Below are 18,446 nucleotides of genomic sequence, written 5' to 3' on the forward strand. Positions count from 1 at the left end.
TTTCTGTTTTAGTGTATGTTTTTGAATGGCCCAGAAATTTTTCACGTGCAACAAAGAGCATATCTGACAACCAGTGGAAGCAAGAAAATACATTTTAAGTAACTCCAAATCAGCTTGCCTAGGAACATTGGGCCTCATTCACAAAACATGTGTACGATCACATTAGATTGCAAACTGCGTGTAAGAACACTAAGAACACTTCCGCATTCATCATTTATTCCTTATATGTATTTGTTCATGGCTGTTTCCTTATGCTAATAATATGATTCATGAACAGGATTGTGCATAACATTTACACAGCCAGCATTAATCATCTCACACACCTGGGACATGCACGAAAACAAAATGCCTGCACGTGTCATGATTCTTAGTTTTCTCATAGGAACATTTTTAAGACCAAAAGTAAGAATAATTTACGAAACGTTTTGTGAATGAGGCCCATTATGTTTTAGGAGGCTGTACTCATGAGCAGAGTCACTTTATAGCCTTTATTCACAAGCATACATAAATGTTGTTACTTCTTTCCTTGAGAGCAGCAGTCTCAGGTTGATGTACTATAAGAAATAGATCCAAACAAAAAACGATATTAAATGGAGGAATACCATCTCCAATTCCACTGGTGTCCTTTTGCACTCTACTTCATTTTAGATTAGAATTAATAGAAAAAGGGATCCTCAGAGCTACTTGGGCTATGCCCGTCGAGCAAAAGGCTTCTGCAAACAGCGACTGCTGTCGGGTTGAAATAAAAACCCTTCCCAGAATTGCAGTCATTGTGACGTTTTACTTTTTCCCCAACCTAGTTTGTATGTACTGGAATGAAGCAACAAACCATGTGGTACATTAAATTAACAAGCAATTCACGCACATAAACACCCATTTAGGTAAGGAATGTGAGAACCAGGCTACGCGTCCACTATATGTATTCACTCCCAGTTAGCATGACTGGCTCCATTCATGCCATGAATATCACTGCCTTTGATTACTTGCCTTCAATCTTATTTGACCGAAGACGCACAAGCAGGTTTCCTATAGCTATTGTTTAAGTAAACAAATGGACAATTGTTAACAGCTTGAGAAATAAAGAAGCTTTCATTTTTCATACTAGAATATTTATTCCATATGATAAAAAGAAAACAAAACTCCACTATTCAAAAACTGTCGACCTTATAGGTGGAAAAATTATTTTATACACCTACATCACTAAAAAAAAAATATTAAGAAGAGCATGGATCCAATAACTGCAACTACAATAACAAAAAAGCATAATCACATCACCAGTTATAACATTGGTAAAAACAATCACAAAATGTAGGAGGAATGGGAGAGAACAAAAAAAACACAATGAAAGATTTAACAGAAAAACTTAGCATTCACTAGTTTGGTTCCAGTTGCAGTCAATCTTTATATTCTTTGACATATGGGGCCAACATTGCATGGTCTTAATGTAAACAAACACGCTGTCCCTAGAACACATCTGCGGCAGAGCGCTCGACCTGGCACTTTGCAGAGGGGCTGAAACAACAAAACAAGCAAAGAGGCATTGTAGGGCTGTAAGTGGTCTGCTACACATTTTGCTCTCTATTGCCTCTAGTGGCGAAACATTGCTCTTCGTGAGTGATGTCACCATTTCTTGGCTCTTTGGTTCGAGCTGAATCGAAGGCCGAACTCGCTCAAAATCGGTATTGCAGACAGTACAAGACTGAACAAAGCTGAGCAAAGGACAACAATGTGCATATCTTGACGCATACTATTTCAATGGGTAGCTGAAAGACATTCTGTTGAAAACAGAATTATTTTGGCTGTGCTTCGTTTTGGTGCATTGCTAGCCAAATTCACATAAATAGTAGTGTTCTTCGTTAGGTCGGGGGGTGCAGCGTTGACTTTAACCGATTTCCAGATAGGAGAATGTACACATCTCTAACCGGGCTAAATTTACAGCTTATCATTTGCCAGGTGTAATCAGATCAGAGCACACGGACATCGTCCTCGCTAAAATGAAGAATCAAGCGTGATCCCATTGTGATGTGGAATCAAATGAAAACCATTTCTTCTGCCAGAAAAAGAGAACTTGGATTGTGTGTGGGAATAAATTCAAAGGGAAAACTAACCCCATTAACATTTTGGCCAGGACAACAGCCATCTGGATAGCAGATTTGTAGACACCATATTTCAGACTGTATCTTGCCTCCCTCAATCCAATTCCCTTAGGCATTTTAGCACTTAATACAGGGTCTGTTGTCAGTATATTCAATTATGCTGAAAGTACACTTTATTCTAGAACTGCTTGTTTGCACTGTTACTGTCAACTGCCCTCTGTAGTTGTCGCTCTTATAAACCCACTGGAACTGACTCGTCTGCCAAACACATGTACGCTAACAGAAAAACAACGTCTCACGCAAAAGATTCTGTGTGCTACAGAATAGTGCCTGACACTACGGCATCTGTTCTTTTCTGTGTTCCACAAGCCACGATGTACATTTTCTGATGCTAGGAAAAGGTGAAGATCCATATCCATCCAGGTAACTGTGTGACTGGGAAAGAAAAAGTGTATTAATAGACCAAATCCTGTCACGTTCTGACAATGAAACATCTCTAAAACAAAAATATGAGGACTCATGAACACAACAGTAATTGCCATCACGAGTAACTGCTAGTCTTTTAGCAGTAGACAACCCCAGTTGGCTTCTTGCCTCCTGTGTAACAGTACAAGACTTGCCCTGCGCCATCAGGAATGTATACAAATAACTGCGGTTACATTATAATGTGTACAGAATGTTCAGGCCGCTAGTGTCCCAAAAGAAAGTAACACATTTTACTTGATTATACATACAATTCATAATTGTACTTTGTACAAGCAATTTTTGGTGTTTACTGTGAATACAACCATTTACACATTTTAATGGCTTCCGGAAAATGTGAAACTAACACGTGTGGGTGCACAAACACTAAGGAATGATTTAGTCAGGAATTGGAGCAAGTCTCCGTGTCTAATGTGGATCATAGGCTTACAGGTGCTTGTCTGTGGGATTGGTGGGATTGGTCACAGTGCTGGGGGGAGGCTGTGACATCACAGCAGGTAGGCGGTGCTGCCGGGTGGAGGGAGGGCGGGCGGGCAGGTGGGGAGGTCACGTGGCGCAGGTGGTCACGCCGGAAGGAGGCGTCCCCGGGGCGGAGGCGGCGGGCGAGCAGTAGCGGGACGCGTCTCGCCCGCGCGGACGCAGCTGCCTGTCCCGCAGGAGCCGCCGGCTGTAGCGGGGTTCCGGCGGGCCGCCGCGCTGGTACAGCCCCTTCCTGTGAGAGCCGGCGCCGGGCCTGTGCCGGAAGGCCCGGGCGGCCCGCCTCGCCGCCGCCGCCCCCTGCTCCGGGCAGCGGGCGGCGTGTTCGACCGCCGCCTCCTCGCTCTCCTGCGGCAGGCCGCAGTGCGGGCAGCGGACGCTGCTGGCTCCGCCGCGGTCCGGCAGGCCCTCCTCCTCCTCCTCCTCCTCCTCCACCTCCTCCCGCGAGCCCCACGGCCAGCCCCGCCCGTCGGCCTCCGCCGGCGACCCCGCGGCGGCAGCGACGGCGGCGTCCCCCGTCTCCCCGCAGCGCTCAGCGTGCTCCTGCAGCTGGCGGCCCCGGACGAAGACCCGGCCGCAGCGGCCGCAGGCGCAGATGTGGGGCAGGTGGCTGGAGATGTAGTGGGCCGAGCGGTCCTCCTCCTCCAGGGGCGCGCCGCAGAGCTCGCAGGGCTCGCACTCCGAGCCCGGCTCCTCCCTCTTAACCGGCGCCGGGCCCTCGAAAGGGCCGCCGTCCTCCGCGCCCGGCTCCTCGTCCCCTCGGCCGAACGGGCACCGGTGCTTCTCGTCCATGTACCGCGGGCTCGACGGGCCGCCGTCCTCCCCGACCTCTCCCACCCGGACCGCCGTGACGCCGTCCATGGTGGAGATCTCCTCCAGCTCCACCTTAACGGCGACTCCGCCGTTCCTGGCGGGCCCGCTGTCGGTGCCCGTCCCCACCGACCTTATGGGCGTCTCCGCGAGGGGGTCGGGGCCGCGCTCGCGCCAGTCGTCCCCCTCCGGGCCCTCGAAGGCCGAGCCCTCCGCCCAGGCGGGGGCGCCGTGGGCCCGGGCTCGGGCCTCCGGGCTCTGGAAGGCCTTGCGGTTGGTGCAGGTGAGGCCGTGCTCCACCAGCAGCTTCTCGCAGCTGAAGACGAAGCCGCAGTCGTCGCAGGTGAAGGTGCGCCCGAAGCGGGGCCGCTCCCTGGCGGGCGCCCGGCGCCCAGGGGGCCTCTTCCGCAGGTCGCAGGGTCGATCCGTCGCCCCGTCCGCCGGTGCGGGCACAGGCACGGGCACGGGCGCAGGCGCGGGCCTCGGCGCGAGGGGTGTGGCCATGGCCTCCTCCGCGGGCGGCCTGGCGACGCCCTGCGAGACGGGCGCGGGGCCCAGCAGGACGGGCGTGGGGGCCAACGTGCGTTGGACCAGGCGCTCGCCCTCCGCGCTGCCCCGCCTCGGCTGCTCGTACAGGCGCACACCGAACATCATCTTGGCTTCCGCCGGGCCCAAGGACGGGGAAGAGCTGGAGGAAGACGAGCAGGAGGTGGAAGAGGAGGAGGAGGGGGGCGGAGGGAGGTTAGCATTAGCGCTCTGGCTCCCCTTAAGGTCCTCCGGGGAGTCGGGGATGTAGTACATCTGCAGGTAAGCCATGGCCACCTTCAGCTCCTCGAAGTCGCCAGGCTCAGTCAGGGTCCGACCCAGGTACATCAGCTGCAGGATCAGGTCGAAGCACTCGGCGCTGACCGGCATGTTGCTGAGGTCCAGGCGTGCCCGCTGGTCCTTGATGAACATCATCCGGAAGTAGGAGCTGCAGGCTGCCAGGACGGCCTTGTGGGCCCGAAAGTCCACGTCCCCCACTGCAACGGAGCAGTCGCAGAGGAAGCCCCACTCCCTCTGGTTATTGAGCTGCTGCAGGACGTGCTCGCTGTGATTTGGTCGCGTCATTACCTGCCGTCTGCCTGGCATATCCGCCTCCCTGTGAGTCGGGAAAACAAATGGGGGGCTCTTCACAACAATGTGACTCACAATAACCTGCTGTCTAGGATGTAGCGCAACAGCTAATCCTCAAAGAACACGCTTTTTTATGTTAGTTCAAGAGTGTTACACATCATATTTCGTAAAAGCTACTAGACAGACAAGTAGTAGGCTAACTTTAGAAAAGGTCTAAATTTATGACAGACAGTGGCCACACTTAATTCTGTCACTGAGGTTTTTTTTTAACTCGTAGTTTCTGTCAGGATTCCCTTTTTTGCTTCATGTTTGCGACATTACTGTGCAGCGGTAGTTACTCGGAACCGCTCAATTGCACAAAAAAGTCGCGCTAAAGCAGATACTCTGCTCCTCTACTTCCGCCTTCCATCTTGTGGTGCTTAGAGAAACACAGCGGTTACAAAACCAAAAACCGTAGATAGCTAGCAACCTAGTTTAGCAAGGTAATTCTGCCTGCTGTACGTCTGTCTGATGCCGTGCCTGGCAATAATGAAACACTGACACTGTCAAAGATCACGATGATTTAGTAAAAACTCCAAATCGATCAAGCTTCAAGTTAAGCTACCATATCGACCTCAGCTTGCTACCCGGCTGTTTAATCAGATTGCCAGCTAACAGAATATACAAGCTAAAAAAAAAAAAACCGTACATCGAACTTCCGTGACAATGAAATGGCACATGGCACCTTATAACACTTTTTCGTGCACACCACGTGCTTCTAAATGGCATTTACTATCTTTACCTATCAGAACAGTCACGCATTTTCCTGCCTAAGGCTGGCTAATTTCATCCTTTGTTGATACTCATTGTTGACGTCTTCACAAGCTATGTGGTTAAATGTCCCTCCCACGCCTTTCCATTGGCCTGTACTACGATGGAGTCATGCGGGCATTGTGGCTGTCAATCACACCAAAAGTCATCAAACTGTGCTTGTTAACGTGTACTTGAACCTTTTCAGTCAACCCCGTTAAAATCTACAGCATACCTAACAGCAATAGCTAGTACCTTATAAAAGTAGGCTAAGTAACAGCAAACCCGAGACGGAGCTAACCTACAACACTGTGAGGTCTCGCATTCAAACGGCCACCCAGCGATAATAAAAGCAATCGAGCCATGGCTGCGCACATACAGAAATAGTCGTAGCCTACTCAAAGAAACGCGTGGCTGATACTCACCACTAATACGGAGCGCCGAGTCCTTCAGAAGAATATCTGAGATTATGCTTGTGACCTGAGATTTTGGTCTTTATTTTTTAGCGTAAAGCATGAGAATTGTCGCGACGGCAGACCACTCCTGCAGCGCGTTTCGAAGCACTTCCGCACAGACACTCATCTACCGCACTGAGTCTGTGTCAGTCTGTTCCAGGTCCAACCCTTCCTACGAAAATTCAGCCCTCCGAAGCTGGTTTAAACTGCTCGAAGAGAAGGGCACTGAACATCTGTCACAATTATTGGCCTGCAGGACACCAACATAGCGCGTAATTTTCAATAGCCTATATGTACATGATTCAAGTTTAATGGTAAATAATGACAATTATAGCCTCGTATCGTTTGTCAACACCAAATGTTGTACGCTAGCAATGTATTGGTTAAGTGCTTTATTTTGCCAGTCCACTTGCTGTGAGAATTAACCTATTTGGTTCTATGTGGAAGTTTAAAATAACAAAAAAGCAGCTAAAATTCACGAAGTTAAACACGGGAGAAATTGCTGCTTGCTGTGGCGTATGTATAACAATAGCCTACTTTTATGATTTAGTAACTCCTTGCAAAGCATTTGACCAAATTCCTTGAACATATTTGTACTTTCCGAAAAACACATGAAAACAGCTAATTGAAGCTTCAAATATAGCTAGTTTGAAGTGCAGTTGTTCGTGTTGCGTGACATCACTTTTCTCACACAGGTAAATGTTTTACCTTTGTCTGTATAGCGCAACAAATGTGGTCGTTTGATATACAACACATTGAGATTGGAGTCGCGCAGGAAAGTAATACATATTGTTAGTAGCCTAACTCCAAGAAAAGCATTTGACCAAATTCCCAGAACATGTAGTAGTTTCCCACTTAATTTCACAACACATTAAAACAACGCAATAAAGCTTCCAACACAACATGTTGGAAGTACAGTTGCTGGTGTTGCGGAACATCACTTTATGCAGACAGGTAAATGTTCCACCTTTGTGTGCACAGCGAAACAAATGTGGTCACGTGATAGACAACAAACTGAGCTTAGAGTCGCGCAGGAAGGAGCGCGAGACCGAACGGGAACTACCCTGCAGCAACAAATACTAATCTGAACCTATTTACGTACATAAGCGGTAAGAGGGCTTTTGCATAATCGATGCGAATGAACACCTTTTGCTATTTTCTGCACTGTTCGTAATCGTGTTCAGTTACGACCGGGGTTGCATGACACGCTGTTTTTAATTCCCGCAAGAAACAGTTTATTCAGTTCAGACGCGTAAAAATGGATGTGATGCAGTCTTGAAATTAGCTTGGCCGGCTAGCTATCGCGAGTTGGCAAAAATTAAATTTGAGCACCTATCGTAACCATGCAGATCATATTGATAGGTGATGCATTTCTTGAACCGGAATGCATACATGCATGCAAGGGGAAATGGCGCTAATTTTGTCAAGTAGCAGGCCTATGTACATTGACGACGTAAACTGCATTTGATGCTTCAACTGTGATTATTGTCTGGTATGACACGTTATGCGGGGTGCTCTTTAGGCTAGTAGGCTATATCATAAATACGACCGCCACTCTCCTGAATTGATATTTTAGCAGACCGGAAGAAGATTGATGCACCTTGCAAGCTACCTAAAGAATGAACCGCTAATTACCCCGCAAAAAAAAGTTTAATAAAGAAATTGAGACAACTTAATGGGATGAAGAAAACATCCACTTTGTCATATTTACCCGACATTTCTAATACTTCTAATTGTTTAACCTTTTAATACAAATGCAAATTGAGCCAGCTAAACAATGTGGCCAGGACTGATGAAAAGGCAGGAGAATGCAGTAGCATGCGGTTGCTCATTCCAGATGAAAACAGCTGGCTCTGTTGACTGCAATACAAAAATTTCGCATTTTGACCAGCAGGGGGCGATCCGATTGACCCAGGTTTAACGCGTCAGAGGAGCGAAAAGCCACGGATCATCGAGGTTGGGAGTGGCGACTAAGGGCGCCATGGAAGTGTCCAGCCACAGCTTGTTCCTTCTGCAACAGCTGAACATCCAGAGGGAGTTCGGCTTCTTGTGCGACTGCACCGTCGCCATCGGCAACGTCTATTTCAAAGCTCACCGTGCTGTCTTGGCTGCCTTTTCCAACTACTTCAAAATGATTTTCATCCACCAGTCCAGGTCAGATATTGTGCAGAATATTAATCGAAGGCAATAATGAATAAATATGGCTATAGCAATGTATGTATAATATTAAAATGATTCCATAGGACAGTTCTATTATTTGTTATCATAACCCCCTTTTTATGTCATACGGAGACTTTTGGGCTACAAAAAGATTGTATGGAAAGTGGTTTTAAAAGTTGAAAACTGATGCCTATTACAATCTTATAGATGTCAGGCAAAGACACACTTGTTTTAGTTCAGCAAACTTCTTACAGCCTGATTAGAAAATGAAAAGCTGAGAGCTAAATTTTAAAGGTAAGCAGAGTTGCCGTTATTTTTTGGCATCATCAATAAGTGATTTCCTTTGTTTTTATAGTGATCAGGTCTAGTCTTGAAACCTTGCTTGCTCACCAGAGATAGAATAAAACAAATAATGTCTTTTGGTGAGCTGTAGATTCGAGAGGGTACTGTAAAAAGTTTAGGCAATTTGAGATTGAGGCATTGAATCCACGTCCCTGTGATGTCCCCTGTCCCATCTCCTGCTTCTCCTCTCGTCCCCCACAGCGAATGCATCAAGATCCAGCCCACTGACATCCAGCCGGACGTGTTCAGCTACCTGCTGCACATCATGTACACAGGCACCGGGCCCAAGCAGCAGGTGGAGCCCAGCCGGCTGCAGGAGGGCATCAAGTTCCTGCACGCCTACCAGCTGCGCCGTAACCCCAGCGACGGGGGCCAGGACGCTGCTGCCCAAGACGCCCTCAAAATGTCGAACCTTTACGGCATCCAGATCTCGTCCCAGTCGGCCGCCAAGGAGGGCCCGGGACCGAAGGGGGCCCCGGGGCGGGGCCCCGGCGGGGGGCGGAGCACGGGCCGGTCCGAGCGCTCCCGGGCCCAGCCGGCCCCGTCCGCGGGCCCCGGGGGGGCGTCGTCCGACGGGTGCGGCGGGGCGGAGCTCCGCAGGGTGTCCTCGGTGGCCTGCGGGGAGGACCCCGTCGCCGCGGTGACGGTGAAGCAGGAGCAGGTGGAGATGGAGGTGTCGGCGGAGGAGGAGGAGGAGGCGGGGTCGGGGTCAGGGGGTGCGGGAGCGACCCGCTCCCCGGGCCTGAAGAGCCCCAGCCCGAGCTCGCGGGACAGCAGCGAGGCCCGGCAGGGGCCGCGCGGGCACTTCTTCGCCCGCGCCACCGGCTGCCCCCCCCTCGGCGCCCCCGGGGGCGTCGCCGGGGACGGCGGCAGCCCCGGGGAGGCGTCCAAGGGCGCGGGCGAGGAGCTGGAGGAGCTGGAGGGCTCGGGGGAGCGCCTCCTGGGCGGGAGGAGCCCCGGCTCGCGGGAGTCGGAGTCGGGGTCCGGCGGCGGCAGCCTGGAGGAGGCGCTGCGGCAGAGCCGGGCCCTGGCCGAGGAGCTGGCGGCCGAGCTGAGGGGAGGCGGCGGCGCTGGCGGCGGCGGCAGCCCCCGCTCACGCAAGCGCAGGATCGTCTGCGCGGTCTGCGGCCTCCGGTTCGCCCATAAGAGCCAGCTGCAGGAGCACATGTACAGCCACACGGGCCGAGGCTCCCGCTACCACCGCTACAGCCGGCTCTGCAGCCAGCTCATACAGGCCTCCCAGCACTTCTGCGAGAGCCAGGCCGAGCTGGCCGCGGAGGAGTCCCCCAGGGACGTCCCGGACAATGGCAGCTCCTGCTACTCCCTGGACTCCGAGGTCTCCCAGGAAAGCATTGACACTTTCGTTGTGGAGTAGGGGGAAACAAAACGGAAAGAGAGAAAATAAAAATTAAACGGCTTCCCCTCCTGGGATCGTCCTCGGTGGTTGCCGTCCATGTTTCTCTTTCGTTGTCTGTAGCCTTTACATCTTGTCATGTGACACTATTCACACCCGTCCCTGCCCTGGTCTGCTATTGTCAAAGCTCTTGGCAACGTCAGCATTTTTCTTTTCTTTTTTTCTCATCACCTGAGGGTCTGAGATACAACAGCAGTGGGCTACAGTACAACTGTAATCTCATCTGACTGAAGAGCAGCTAATATTTATTGAAAATACATATTTATGTTTGGGTACACTGTGTGTTTACGTTATAGGCAAGAAAATCTGTCTCTGGCCTTTGAAAAGGGAATTATTGTAACAAACAAGTAAAATGAGACCGGTAAGGTATGTGAGTGGACAGCTCACTTCAAAGATTTGTGAAGAAAACACACTAACATGAAAGTCATGGACATGTCCCAACACACTTAGTCATTTATTTGATATTTATATGCAGGCATCGCAGTTTTACAACAGTACTTTACAGTTTGCCTTAGTAACCTCCTTTTTGGGCACCCACAAATAAATAAATAGCCGTTTTTAAATCTTTAAAATGTTCGCCCTTAAGAGAAAGTATATTCTCAAATTTCAAACTGGTAAAGGGGTTTACTGACAAATACACATACTGTGGACCTTATCTATCACATCCATTGCTCTATTTTTGATTGCTGTTTAGCATACTTCCCTGGTGACTCATGAATGGGTTTCATGGTACTTCTAAATGATATACCATTCTCCGAAGGGAGCTCTGTTCAGCTATATATGTGTGCCGTGGTTACTGGATGAATTGTAGTTGCTGCATTTAAAATAGTCACACTGGAATGGTTGTACTGTAAAGTACATACAAGTGAATTGAGAACCTCATATTTAGATTTTAGCAACCACATTTTTGTTCCCACGTAGCACTTATTTGAGCCTGCATTGACGTGAACTGATCCAGAAAATGCAGTTTGTCAATTTAGACAATTGGGATTGGGCAAGGAAAAAGACTTGCCTACAATTTGCTTCATTGTCTTTGTGAGTGTGTGTTAATGGTGTGGTCATTTTTGCTGTGGTAGTTTCAGTTCACTGTTCTGCAATACCTATTGCAATTTGTCAGTAACATCTGTTAGAATACATTAGGATGTCCAAGTATTTATTAATAAGAAACACTAATGTATGTTAATGTTTTGAACATTACAAAAAAAACTTTTGCAAATAAAATTTCATTTTTTAGAAATTGGCGTAATATTTTTTTTTCTGTGACTTTATCACACATGGACAGACAAATTACGATTGTGGTAAAAAGCTCATATTTCAACTTTGTGATTCAATTAATTTTTTGTGTCTTGTTTTTGTTCTGCAAATTCAATGTTCGGGTATATTTGACTGTTTAAAGAGCTTTTTATCATTGTGACTTCAAAGGCAGATAGTTTGAAAAAAGTAGATATTTTCAAATGCAAATCAAAACTAGAAACGCATCACATTGCTTCCCTTGGAGCCCCTGTGGGCATAGGAAGATATATATAGACTTTATTTACTTTATAAGTTCAATACATTTCTTGTGGAAATAAATTGTGAAAATGTGTGATTACAAGCTTCACGCTTCCTCATTGCACTGCAGTAAGGCTGTGTCACCTCTAGAGGGAGTGCTAGGACCAAATAATAAATAGACATGTTCTGACACGTCGATGCAGGGTGGGTCCTTATGTGCAACGTATCGCAATGGCTTTACACCATACATTAGTTGTGGCTTTGTGGTGCATACACGAAAGAGTGTTAGGTGTGCAGAATGACCGAAAAGAGAAATATTAATATTGTCTTACTGGTCAGCTTAACCTGGCAGCATCTTTGGGCACTTAGGATACTGAATTCAACATGGAAATTATTCCAGATAGTTGTGCCTGGCAGTTGCTGATAGTATTCTTAACTTATATAGCTATGTATGTTTCCCTTGTGCCATCTCCTAGTACAACTAAGTTTTTGTTGGTGATAACAGATTAAAACCTGATCTTTTTATACACACAATGCTTACTCTTTGTGTCATATAGGTATTGGACTCTGCTCGATTTACTGCCTTACAAATTGCTATGGAAACAAGATTTACAATCTGTGGTGTCATACTTTGAGTCAGAGAAGATAAAAAAAACTAATTTTGGCACACAAATATGTGGATGGATAAAATTACAAAAATGAACCCTTCTGAAGCCTTCTTTTTACTGCAGATTGATCTGTAGTGGAGTCGTGTCAGTCATGTCGTGGTCATAAAAAAACTGAAGGTACACTGACTTGCTAGTACGCTCACACAAATTAACAGCAACAGGCTACAGTGGGATAGGGTCCAGCAATATTCAATCAGGGTATGTATACTGTATAATATTTTATATTACATTTATATCCATGAATTAGATGGTAGGCCACATGACTTACTGCAATGTATACTACATTATAGCATGCACAATGCTAGTCATGGCAACGATTAGTCATCTGCAACGCATGTTTCATGCTGTAAGTTAAGACGGATTGTGGCAGAAGGCTGTAACCAGTTTATGGTTCCTTTGGATTCCTTATCCAAGTCAAAAGCACCAGCCGTAGGCCTGATGGACATGCGTATTTTACTGACTCATTTAAAAATGATAAAAACGGTCTACGTGGAAAGGCTGCCTGCTGTTGGATGATGTTTACGCTTATGAAGCGATAGCCTGCCACTAACTGAAAACATCTGTTTGTTGGAAGGACATAAATCTGGATATTGGGTTGTCAGCCTTGCTGAGGATGATGCTGCCAACTCAGTTTTATAATCTTACAAATAAGACACATTCACTGAGCATTGTAGAAGATACTACTATTTATAGAGGTACTATTTATATGGCTAACATGGACATGTGCAAGCAGGAGCACTAGGCAACAACAGGAAGACAGAACATTGCGAATGGTCAGAATGGAAACATGTTAGCTGAAAATAAAATGCAACATGAACAGTTATATCATGGCACTACATTTACCAGGGCACTTGGAGGAAAAAGCCCTCACCTAACATGAACGCCAACTTTTTTTCAGCTTAACAGGGCATTTTAAATGACAGATATGTCTGTCTGCATGCAAAAGGTCATAATCAACAGGAGTGTCACACTTAGCTGGTTAATTAGGAGATGTGTGGATATTACTGGACAGTGAAATTATATTTCCTGGCTTGAAATGCTATTAAGCCTGAGATTAATTAGGCAATTTTAGATCTGGGCAAAATAACCACAGCTACAGAAGTCCACATAGCATACCAAATTGAACACAACGTTTGAGAGGAGGAACCACAGGCAAAAAGGGTGATTTTAGCTGGACAGATCAATTTCGAGAGATTATGATATTTAGCTTCTACAACTTTTGTTTCATAAAATATATGAAACAATGATCAGAGACAACTTTAAATTGTTAATTGAAATATTTCATACCAGCCATATACCAAGCATAACATGAGCTTCCGGTAGCATCTTTCATAAACGTGTGTCACTAAGGCTGTAGGATTGACCCTGTTGACTCGCATATCATTCCAGATTGTGACAATGATTTCTCAAATATAGTTATTAACTAGAATCTTATTGGTTTCTGTTGTTAAAAGGCTTTTTCTAATGTTAGTACTCTCCTCAGCTTGCCGATATGAATTGCATACAGTGTGTTATGTATCTGTAAATATTCCGTTTATTATATGTTTTACATTCAATGTATCATCAGCCATTTTTTTCCAGCTTACTTTACAGATTGATTCAATCCACTAAGAAAATGAAGTGTTTAAACGAATATGCAATTTCATCTTTTAATTATTCATGAGCCAATTTGCATATGTTCCTAAAAAATAAATAAAAATCATAATACAGAAAATGTTTGCATTTGTGTCCACATTCAAAATATAAAATCTCATTTTGATGGGATGAAACAACATTTTTTTCACTATTCACCTGTGGTATCTCCCCTTAAGGTGTTCCTTTAAAAAAACAAAAAAAAAATTCTTTAACTATTTTATATTATGTGCATTTAAGTGCTTACAACTGTATTTAAAAATGTTTTAGTGTTTGTGTGAGAGTGCTTGTGTACGTGTATGATCACAAGTTGTGTCTGTTTGTCTGAATGTGAGTGCATGTGATATAATGTCTAAAGTGTTTCTCCTCTCTCGGTCTGTAATTGGTAGTAATTTATTTACAACACTGCAATTTATTTGCCAAACTTTCCTTCACTATACTTAGTCAGCATCAGTGCAATTTCCTAATCAAATTCAGGCAGACTAGGTGATCAACAATGCATTATTAGAGGCCTTGGCCCTGGAAGAGTGCTCTGAAACCACCAGGCAAGGCATACAACTGTCTCAAGTGTTGTTTTTTCTTAGAAGATTAATCAACACAAAGGTGTTATTTGGCATTTACCAAACGCAGGTCTTCCAGAGGATCTTTGTCATTCTCAGCATTTCTCTATTTTAAGTTCTGTCTCAAAAGCCTTGATGAAATAAAAAGACTGGGGAGAAAATATGTTGCTTGTCTCTTTCGCTCAATCTGTCAGCAGTGTTCATGAACAGTAATACACCAAATGCATTTTTTTTACAGCATGGACATAAATGCATATGACACATGTGATAAATATAAAAAGGTAAAACAGAGCCACTGGTCTACAATAGGTATAACACAGAATCCATTTTGATAAGAATTCTCAAGGGTAAACTTGATAAAAGACTTGTCTTGCTTTCTATTTAATATGGAGGAGCGTACATGTGCCCAGCTGGTTGGCCATTTGGCCATAAACCCACAAAACCTGTTCAGCAGTAATTATGGGTGTTAGTGATGAAATCACATAAGAAGAAAACTACAGAAAATGCAAGGTAACCTTCCATATTTTGACGGTTTCAACACTGACTACAATTCACATTATTGACAGCTGAAATACCTTACATTTACATAGCTAATGGACTTCAGATCCTTTTCCAATTGCTAAGAGTGAGAAAAATGGTTACACACAGGTTACACATTTCAGATACAATTGTGACTAATTGAATAAAACACATTTAAATGGTCACTTTTTATCAGTGTAAAATAGAATTGCCACTGGCTAGCCATCACAGAATATGTTTTTTTTTTTTACTCTGGCCTCCAACACAACAAGCCGCTAGATGGATTGAATAAAATATAAATGATTAGGTTTAATTTAATCTGTCCATTATATTTAAAACTGTCTTACCAACATGACAACATATATTTAATGCTCAGATTCCCCTCCCATGACCTTTGAGTAAGCAAGAACACAATAATGGATAGTTCCTTAATTGTACCGTCGTGGTACTCATTTCTGTCTGACATTTTTGGATATTTTATTAAAAGTCACAATGCACTGGTTTGTTGGCACTGCTGGAAAGCTTTTCTTGTTGAAAACGAAGGGATAGATGTGCTCTGTGTGCAGTGTGTATGCGTGGGGGAGGGGAGGTGTATGGTGTTTGGTCACAAGACATTTCTGCTGGCCTCCTGTTTGTTCCTCCCCAATAAGTACTGTTCATTAAGGTGTAGGGAACAGAGTCAATGAGGGGCTCAGAGACACGCTTGTGCCCCCTGGTGGACGCTGGCAGCCGTAGCGTCCAGTTCCGCAGCAAGTTGGTCCAGGGCTGCCTTCACTGCTGCCTGGACCAAGGAGGAGGCGGTCTGCACCAGAAGCGCCTCGCAATTCCGTGGGCCAGATTCACAATAAGGGAGGTCGTTTAGAAAGGACCTGCCCCCAAGGTGAAGGTCCTCCAAAGGGGATCCCATTGGTCCATTGGTAACCACAATGTCTGTGTCCATGGGCACAGTGACCCTGCTGAGGTGTCCCATGCAGTCAATCCCATTGTGTACCCTGACATTCAAGGCAAGGAGATCCTGCACGCTGCTCTCCAGGCCAAGTCCACTCAAGGAATGCCCCTCTCCCATTGCATCCTGTGTGTGTGCATTCTCTGGAATTCTGCCATTCTCAGCACATGTGACATCCACTGGAGATCCGGCATCTGATTCCTTTAACCTATCCTTGTGGGGGTTTGCTCTGAGATCAGGGGACCAATCCGAGTCTTTCTCTGCAGCAGAGGTCTCCTCCATCAGCGGTGGGAGGCCACCAGCACTTTTTGAGGGAAGGTCAGATTTCAGTCTCCGCTCAGGTCTGCTGTCCAGCTCATCCTTACAGCCACGCCGAGGTTTAATTTCTTCTGCTATCATTCTCAACCCCACGGGGCTCCCACCGCCATCGGCCCTATTGCTGCTTCCCACGGGACTTCTCTCTTCCGTCCTTCCTTGGCCGAGAGCACTCACCTCCACGCTCACCGTCAGGTGACCCCCTGACTTTGTAGCAGCTTCTGAACAGTCACCCTCTGGGACACTGAGTTCTCCTTGTCCGTGGAGAGGCAGTCCCACGGCCTCTCTGTCCAGAGGAGCTGTTGTGCCCCTGTGCTCTGCTGAGGTAGGGGAATTCTTGCTTCCACGTTTAAAGAAAAGTCCCATTTTTTTCCTGAAGGAAGCTTTTGGGTGAAGCCGGGCTTTAGATCCACTTTGCACTGCGGGTTCCGAATGCACTCCTTTAGGCTTCTTGCGTTTGTTAAATGCAATCAGTCTTTTCAAGGTGGATCCAGTTCTGTCCGAGAATCCACCTTTTCCTTCTGTGACAGCATCGCCTTGATAATGTAAAATGGTGGCCTTGCGGTCTTCGCTTGGGCCAGTGGGGTCATCCACAAGGAGCTCGCCAGCAAGACTGGTCTTCACATCACAGGAGGGTCCATCTGCACCTCGTTCCCCACCAGATCTCCTCCTGCGTCTTCTTATGCAGACCATAGAGGGGGCCCAGAACCACCTCCGGGACCTTTTCTTTGCCCGCTCTTTCACTGTATTTCTATCATCCCGACCCTCTCCCTCTGCGTCACTATTCTTTGAAGTGGAACACACCTCCAAAGCTACGGCTGGGGCCTGCTCACTCTTCATCTCCGGCTGCTTGGCGGTGAGATTCTGGAAACTCTCCATGGCGATGCTCGGGGAGCCATCATCTGCCGTGTTGCCGTGCTGGCTTTTGGGAGAATCCATTCCGGGCTCCTTGCTGTCACTCCTGTCATCGGGTCCCTCAGTCTGAGCCTCTGTCTCGTTGTCACCTTGAGTTTTAGCCCTGAATTTGCCCAAAAGCAGCCTTGGAGGTCCCGTCAGCTTCCTCTTCAAACCAACCTTTTCTTGGCTCTGTTCAACTTGGACCTCCTGAAATGACATTGCTGACTTTCACCAGGTTTAAAGGTCTTCCCTTCTTAACAAAAACTCAAAGTACACATCAGTGTGCTTATAATTCAGAACAACTTCTTCTGGGTGGGATTTTACATTTCCGACTGCGTTTACCCTAGTTCCTTTATAACGATGTCAGGAAGAAGCATCAAAATACCTGAAGTAAATCAAAACATAACATAAATCATAATTCAACATAATCCAATTCAACAATGGTTGGTGATCAGTGTCATAAGTGTCATACAAAAAGCTTGAACACAGTAACTGTGACAACAAAATAGAAGCTATTGCAAGAATGATATGTATATGTATACATATTTTTAAAGGCTATATATATATATATATATATATATATAATCTGTTTAAATGGTAAAACCCTATAAAAGATTTAACTTTACCCTCCAGCAGAACATTACTGAAAGAGCATCCAACAAATGTATCATGAATCACTACAGTTAATGCACAGATATGCCTGCTCAAAGAACTCACTGTTTTGAAAAGTAAAACCTAATCACGTAATGCCAGTTCCATAAAATTCGGGGATATATTACCAATCATGTTGGGATACATGCAGTTAAGCGATGTCTTGTTTCATTTTGCCTTTGTGTACCGTTGACGATAAGAGATGAACTGTATGATGATGACATACCCTTCTCCAGTTTTTTTCATACCAGAAAACTCTAAAAGCATATGTGCTAAAAATGTGAATATATTTTTAAAAAATGGAACCAGTGCACTGTATGTTAATAAACATTTTTTTTTTTTTTTTTTTTTTACAAATCCGTAAAACACATTTCTTAAAATTAGAGATGAATGCTAGACATGCACTCATATTGTCCGCTTCCACCGCACGTCACACTGAAGCTTTAAACCAACACTGTATACTGCATAGTTATGCTATGTGTTATCGATTCTTATCTTGCATCGTAAAATAAAATAAACCATTTGCGTAAGAACCCTTCAAAATCTAATAAATATTTCATCATGAGCTAATAATCGTCCCTGGCGACATTTAGGCTTTTAATTATTCGTTTATTCTTGGTAATAT

The 18,446-nt window shown here is 45.8% G+C and overlaps 3 protein-coding genes across 7 annotated transcripts in view; 1 reads left to right on the top strand and 2 right to left on the bottom strand.

Moving 5' to 3' along the window:
* Positions 1-1,087: 1,087 nt before the first annotated feature.
* On the bottom strand, positions 1,088-6,365 carry LOC135257126 (zinc finger and BTB domain-containing protein 1-like). 4 transcript variants are annotated; one of them, XR_010330591.1, is made up of 3 exons: positions 5,671-5,806; positions 3,010-5,007; positions 1,088-2,531 (listed from the first exon to the last, which is right to left on the bottom strand). XR_010330591.1 is itself a non-coding variant. In XM_064339576.1 (2 exons), exon 2 carries the CDS (start codon positions 4,995-4,997, stop codon positions 3,126-3,128), a length of 1,872 nt encoding a protein of 623 aa, XP_064195646.1. In that variant the 5' UTR covers positions 4,998-5,007; positions 6,197-6,365; the 3' UTR covers positions 1,088-3,125. The 4 variants fall into 4 exon arrangements, 3 of the variants coding, with proteins under 3 accessions (XP_064195646.1, XP_064195645.1, XP_064195643.1); XM_064339576.1 differs by lacking the exon at positions 5,671-5,806 and adding an exon at positions 6,197-6,365 and having other exon boundaries at positions 1,088-5,007; XM_064339575.1 differs by having other exon boundaries at positions 1,088-5,007; positions 5,764-6,002.
* Positions 6,366-6,664: 299 nt separating this feature from the next.
* On the top strand, positions 6,665-10,332 carry LOC135257127 (zinc finger and BTB domain-containing protein 25-like). Its single transcript, XM_064339577.1, has 3 exons — positions 6,665-7,335; positions 8,121-8,380; positions 8,930-10,332. The coding sequence occupies exons 2-3, from the start codon at positions 8,208-8,210 to the stop codon at positions 10,101-10,103; spliced, it is 1,347 nt and encodes a 448-aa protein (XP_064195647.1). The 5' UTR covers positions 6,665-7,335; positions 8,121-8,207; the 3' UTR covers positions 10,104-10,332.
* Positions 10,333-10,573: 241 nt separating this feature from the next.
* The window catches only part of LOC135257122 (C-1-tetrahydrofolate synthase, cytoplasmic-like), a 41,373-nt gene continuing 33,500 nt past the window's right edge, over positions 10,574-18,446 (bottom strand). Inside the window, exon 29 of one of the 2 annotated variants that reach the window (XM_064339567.1) lies at positions 10,574-17,377. The gene's annotated coding sequence lies outside the window, so the exon portion shown is untranslated. Of the gene's footprint in view, positions 17,556-18,446 lie in introns of both variants that reach the window. The other variant, XM_064339566.1, reaches the window with a different exon arrangement.

This window comes from Anguilla rostrata, chromosome 6 (genome assembly GCF_018555375.3).
Source record: "Anguilla rostrata isolate EN2019 chromosome 6, ASM1855537v3, whole genome shotgun sequence".
In the NCBI taxonomy this organism is placed as follows: Eukaryota; Metazoa; Chordata; class Actinopteri; order Anguilliformes; family Anguillidae; genus Anguilla; species Anguilla rostrata.